The sequence below is a fragment of the Alexandromys fortis genome, unplaced genomic scaffold (genome assembly GCF_014885135.2).
Source record: "Alexandromys fortis isolate MF-2015 unplaced genomic scaffold, M_Fortis_MF-2015_v1.1 scaffold_594, whole genome shotgun sequence".
Taxonomy (NCBI): domain Eukaryota; kingdom Metazoa; phylum Chordata; class Mammalia; order Rodentia; family Cricetidae; genus Alexandromys; species Alexandromys fortis.
The window spans coordinates 29,363-36,103 of NW_026068459.1; the positions used below are offsets into that span (position 1 = coordinate 29,363).

Sequence of the window (6,741 nt, forward strand, 5' to 3'; positions counted from 1 at the left end):
CGAGGTTCGTACCTGCTCCATTTTACCGTCAGAGCCCCCCCACTATGTTCGCACCTCCTCCATTTTACTATCAGAGACCTCCCCCTCCCCCCCCCACGATGTTCGCACCTCCTCCATTTTACTATCATAGGCCCCGTAATGCCGATGGGCGATTTGCTGTACGAGTAAAATGGCGCCTGGGACCCCGGCCTCCCTCTACAGGACATACTGCCCCTCCTTATTCTCCTTCATTCTCGCACTCCTTCCTCCTCACACTCATCCCTTCCTCCTGCCTGAACTAACCCCCCTTTGGCTGAACCAGGCTTACCAATCTGCCAACAAGTGGCTGCCCTTCACAACACAGGTGTCCTACTCCGTCAAAGCTTCTTCAGCAAAATGACTGCTTGAGTGAAAGGGAAAGACAGTCTCATTGGACTTCTGGTTGGCTGAATGGTCTGCGCATGTGCGTTTGATATTGCGCATGGACACTGGTGCGCATGTGCGTTTGATATTGCGCATGCGCAAGACGCACAGACGGCGCTTTGTGTGCGTGGCACCCAGCCCCAGCAATAGCTAGCTGAAAAGCTTTGCTGGTTTTCCCTTCAAAACCATCCCACGAACTGCTGAGCTGTTAGGAGAGCTGAGACTTCTTGCTTTTCGGTTTATTAAGTTTATAGTAGGGTTGCCTTTGCAGAAGACCAGAGGTCAGTTCCCAGAAAAAAGGAGATGTTTTTTGTTGTTGTTCTTTTGTTTGTATTTGTTTTTTTTCCCCTGGTGTCATGTATCTGTACAGACAGAGACACATACATACACATATATAAAAATAAAATATTTTATAGTATTTTGAAGTACAAGAAAATTAATCAAATATGAAAAATAAGCACCCCTCTCGTGAACCAGCACTTTGCTAGTATTCACTGAAACACTTATATACTAACACATCCCTGGATCTTCCACACTGCATCTGTTTCACCCATGCCTGTCTGTTAGTCCTCATTGAGAAAAAGCCTTCTCAAGAAGCCTATCCTCCAGAAAAAGTCTCCTCTAGATTTTTCGTTAGCATCAATGGTCAGCTCTGTCCTCCCACATAACTACATGGAGACTTCTTACTAATTATGAAAGCTCATCCAATAATTGCTTAGGCTTGTTTTTTTTTTTAACTTAAATGAACCCATTTCTACTTGTTAATAGTGCTGTCCCGAGATTCATTTACCCCTTTTATGTACTTTCTCAGCTGCTTCTTCCACATCTGTCTGGTGACGCTTGAGACTCCACCCTCTTCTTCCCTAGGAGTACTTCTACTCTGCCTCTCCCACCTAATCTCTTCCTGCCCCGCTATAGGCCAGTCATCTTTATTATTAACCATAAAAGTAATACATATTTGCACTGTACAAAGATGGTTCCACAGCATTTCCCGCCTTTTTGCCTAATTAAAAAGGAAGGTTTTGCCAGACTGTGATGATGCAGGTCTTTAATCTCAGCACTCAGGAGGCAGAGATAAATGGATCTATGTGAGTGCCAGGACATGCTCCAAAGCTACACAAAGAAACCCCATCTTGAAAAAAAATGTGACTGAACTATCTTTATAATTCCCTGCTTCATAGACAAGTCTTCTGTATATTATAAGCCTGTGGGTTGAAGATGGATGCCCCAACAGTACAGAAAAACTTTAGGTGACTGTCCAGGAAGCATGATGTCTCTGTCAATTCTAGAATTTTGGAAGTTGCAGGGAATTTTACCTGGTAAGCCACTGCCACATAGTGATGCACAGATTAATAGAAATGGGTTAAACTAAGATGTAAGAAGTAATCAATAAGAAACTAGAGCTAATGGGCCAAGTAGTGATTTAATTAATACAATTTCTGTGTGTTTATTTCGGGGCTAAGCTAGCCAGGCAGCCAGGATAAACAAGCAGCCCCTCTCTGCAACACATGCCAATACACAGATTAATAGAAATTGGTTAATTTAAGATGTAAGAGTTAGTTAATAAGAAGCCTGAGCTAATGTGTGCCAACTACATCCACATAAAACCTGAGAGAGTTTGAACAGAAATTCTAGATACAAGAGAACAGATTTAAGCATGATTTCTTAGTAGCTGTATTTTCTCTAGATTTGCTCTGTTTGCTAAAAGCAAGCAGAGGCATGATTCCTTTAAGAGAAGGCTTCCCAACTCAGCAGAAACAACAAAACCTACATGACTTCTTTAAGAGAGGGCTTCCTGGTTTGTGCTGACAGCATGAACTCTGGCTCTTTCAGGAGGCTCTGCACTTAAATGGGGTTTGTGAGCTGTGTGCTACTAGTTGCTCAATGACAACATAGACCCACTATATCACTGGAGCTGGGACATAAGGCTGGTGGTGAATATACCTCTGCCATATTGGACTAGGAAAAACTGAAAGGCAAGACATACTTAGTCCTAACCAAACCCACTTAGTTTGTTGTCTTTTTTTTGTTGTTGTTTTAAAAAAGGCATTCCTGGTCAGAAAATGATTACTAATAGGCAATAAAGACAGATTAAGAACGTTTGATACATTCCACGAGAAAAAAAAAAGAAAAAAAAAAGATTTCTTAATGGGTCACAGTGTTGTATAAATGTATGTAGGCTTGGGAGAGAGGAAAAAAGAGTACAAATAGTTATAAAAAATAGTTTTAAAAAAATAAAACAAAGCCTTTGAAGAAAAAAAAGTATATACACTTATAAGCCCATATTTCTGGCTATCTCATTCTTTTTAGTCCTGCTTGTCCTGTTTGGACAGTATGTTTTCAGCAATTTAGGCAAGGGTAGGTATTTGCCCAAATAGATAGCTTTTGCCATAAAGAAAGCAAACTCCGTACAGGGTTTCTTTAACAGCCATTATCTTCTCTGAAGTAAATTGGTACTGTCAAGAGCAGAAATGTCTCACTGTCATGAATAGTCTTAGGTTATAAAACATTTCAAATACCATATTACATAGGTCTTTGAAGTGTTTGAAGACCATCTCAGCATATTTGTGCATGACCTTGAATATATATATATATATATATATATATATATATAATATGACTACAACTTAACCTGTATTTCTTAGTTATACACTGTATTTTTTTAATTTTTATTTTTACTTAAAATTTTCCACCTCCTCACCTCCTCCCATTTCCCTTCCCTTCCACCTATCCCTCTCCCTCTCCCTCTCCAGTTCAAAGAGCAGTCAGGGTCCCCTGCCCTGTGGAAAGTCCAAGGTCCTCCCCCCTCCATCCAGGTCTAGGAAGGTGAGCATCCAAACTGCCTAGGCTCCCACAAAGCCAGTACATGCAGTAGGATCAAACCCAGTGCCACTGTTTTTAATGTGCTGCATAAACACAATACCCCAAATAAGAGTAGAGACATACATACAGTACAACTAAATGAACTTTAAATTTATATCAGTAAACCAAATTCCATACCAATGTAAAATATTTTGAGATTAAAAGTTTTTTAGATTAAAGTAGGTTTAATAATCTATTCTCTTATCTCATCATTTCTATATCATATCCCATTTTTTCCTTTAGAAAGAGATTTTTTAATTTAATTTAGTTGTTTACCTTTTTCTGGCTATGACTAATAACTTATAAACAACCCCCAATAATTGATGAAAAACTATCCGTAACCAATATTTTGGGAATGTGGTTGCTGTTTTTCCTAGACGGCTTCCTGTTGCTTGTGGGTGTTGGCATCTTTAAGAAATCCTGAGGAAATTTAGGATAAAGGTTAAGGCTTGACTGGAATAGTTTATGAGATTGGACTATCTCAGCTAGCAGTCTAGAAGCTGTTCTGAATGCAGAACTCTGAGGAAACTGCAACAGAGGCACTCTGAGAGACTGGATCACCTGGAACATTTATTTTCTTTGGTGCCTGGTCCCCTTGCTCTGAAAATACATAACCTTTTAAAGGTAACATACATATCTGCATTAATATAAGTCAAAGATAATTTTTTGTTATGTGTTTGAGAAGGTTAAATATGTTACGTGTTTTGTAGATTTTTAAGATTTATTTATGTCTGTAACCAGGGTTTTCAGGGTATCTTTCCTAATCAAACATGACCCACAGCAATGTGGAATGAATCCACAATCTCCCATTTTTTCCTTTGGAAATAAAAGCATAATCTCTCCCCGCAAAGCAACATACCTTTGATTTCCATTTTGAAGTCAAATTACTTTTAAAATATATGGTTGGTTTAATCTAGCAGCTTTCATAATCCAATGCTTCAGCAGCTATCCCTCCTTTATCAGCAGTCAAAAAATTCAAAGACAATGCACTAACATACAAGATTAAGGTTTTCTGTATATTTCCCATCCTTATTTGGCTTATTCTTTTTTATCTATTCCTTTTTAAGGGTTTTATATTATTATTTTTAAACTATTTTTTAATCTCTGACTGTAACCCATTTAGAGATTTTTTTTTTCACCTGGATCTGTCTTTACAGAGAGCTGGTGACCTTGTCAATTGGCAATTGAAGTTCAAGGTGTCAGCCTACCAGGAGATAACTCCCTGATGAATAAATCTTGGATAGCCAAAGCCCTGAGATGCGTTTTGCTTCTGCTGTTCCTTTACATAATTACTGCTGCTACCTTTCTTTGCAACCGCCATGGTGTGAATGGGTGTGGGGAGATCCCCACTGCCTGTAATGCAGTGTTTTTGTCCCATGGAAGCATCCCATTCTACTGGCATTTTTACTTTGTGTATTGTTTTGAAGATGATTTTTTCCTAAGCTGTACTGTCTAAATGAAAATAATCATACTGTTATTTTATGCAGATTTTTGATGAACAAAAATAAATATAAGGAAGTGTCACACTAGAACACAAGAGTCTCTATTGAGAAGTTGTATAAACTGTGGCTTAGGTTAATGGTTAAAAAAAATGAGTTCCAGTATCCCAGCTAGTTTAAGTTCTTTTAACCTTAATGTTGGGAGACGTAGTAACAGGTTTCAGAGTGCATAACAGTTGAAACAAAGCTTTGAAAATAACTTAGACTAAGTTTTTTTTTTAAAGTTTTTAAGGTTTTTTTTTTTGTCAAATAGCTTTGAAGTAAATTAAAAAAAAAAAAACCAAGAAGATAATCTAAAGTTTTAAAAAGGCACATAGTTGAATGAGGAACTTGTTATGTTCAGGGAACAAGAACAAAGCAGTCCAATAATCGTTAGCTAATGTGCCTATCTTGCTAGTATTGGTTGATGCCCAAAGATGATAATTAATTTCTTGTACCCATTCCTGTCCTCAGTTTCCTGATATAAGAAACTACTGATGTGTGACTATGCACCCTAAAGGTTTAAAGTAGAGTTGACTGACTCTTTTTCAAAGGTTTAAGTTTCTGATTCCTTTAAGATTCTTTATAAGGTTGCCTTTGAAGATAATTCATAAAGTAATTGGCCCTTTCTTTGTAACTGCAAAAAGCATCCTGCCAGTAAAAGATTTGACTGAAAACAGCTTCCTTGCCTACACTGCTAATCTATAACAACTTGTTTGGGTATGAGTGTATGTAGGTTTTGGGGATACTTTGTTTTTCACCTATAATGCATAAACTGTTTAATAATGTAAGGGATATATATGGAAGATATGCTATTTTTTTACTTATAATCATAAACTTGAAAATAGAATGTAACCACATTGTAATTTGTATATTGCTGAAGTATATAAATTGTAAGGGAAAGAATAGAGTTAAAATTGGCTAGAAGGAAAATATTAAGAATGAGAGAGTCAGAAGGAAATCAACAAATATTCTAGACCTATAGCCAAAGTTGGTTGCCCCAACATTGCAGAGAGACAGTGAGTGGCTGTCCAGGTAGCCAACTATTTCTGTCATTTCTTGCATCTTTGGTAATTCATTTGCTTGCCCTTACTGCTTACTCAGGTAATATTATTTTCATTCTCAGGTTTCTGATAGAGTTATAGACTAGATAGTCATAGTTACAATCCTCTCGTACAACAGCTAGGGCATATTATGCACAAGGTTTAGACTTTCCAGAATAGGACATTTATTGGAATAATCTCTGTAATTTCTCAATTGTCTATAGCCTAGTCATTTAGTATGTGTTTCTTGCTTGATGTTGTTTTTGTTGGCTATAATTTCATTTTTGTTTATGTTATTACCTTTTTTATCTTTTGCACAATACTTGATAGTTGTTCTTATTGTATATAGTTTTGTGTTAGGATTAGAACCTTCTTATTTAGAAAAAAAGGAGAAGTGTTGTGGGATTTCAATCACTTTAGCCAATGGCTTTTAGGGATTACCAAGCGTGAGGCATGGTCTTGTATGCAGACATGACAACTTTTAAGTGGAGGAAGAAGGTCTCTCACTCTCTTTCTCTCATAGTTCCTTGGGTGGTGAAGACTGTGTCAGGCAGCATGAATCAGTGATGTGGGAAGGTCACTGGTTAATTAATAAAGGAACTTCTTGGCCTCATAGGTTAGAACATAGGTGGGTGGAGTAAGCAGAACAGAATGCTGGGAGGAAGAGGAAGTGAGGTAAGATGCCATGCTTCTGCTCTCCAGGGCAGAAGCAATGAAGCAAGCTGCCAGGTCAGACATGCTGAATCTTTCCCGGTAAGAGTGGTGCTACACAGATTACTAAATATGGGTTAGGCAAGATAAGTCACCACCTCGTGGTGCTACACACATTAATAGAAATGGGCCAAGCAGTGTTTAAAAGAATACAGTTTCCGTGTAATAATTTCAGGGCATAAGCTAGCTAGGGGGCCGGGAGCCAGGTGGCAGGAAAACAGGCCCACAGCTCCCTCAACAGAATG

At 38.1% G+C, this 6,741-nt stretch overlaps 1 protein-coding gene across 1 annotated transcript in view; it reads right to left on the reverse strand.

The window, feature by feature from the left end:
* Window positions 1–21, reverse strand: part of LOC126495735 (synaptonemal complex protein 3-like) — a 13,820-nt gene extending 13,799 nt beyond the window's left edge. The window contains exon 1 of the mRNA XM_050133335.1: window positions 13–21. Within this exon, the coding sequence (XP_049989292.1) occupies window positions 13–21 (9 nt within the window). The remainder of the gene's footprint in view (window positions 1–12) is intronic.
* Between the last annotated feature and the right edge of the window lie 6,720 nt (window positions 22–6,741).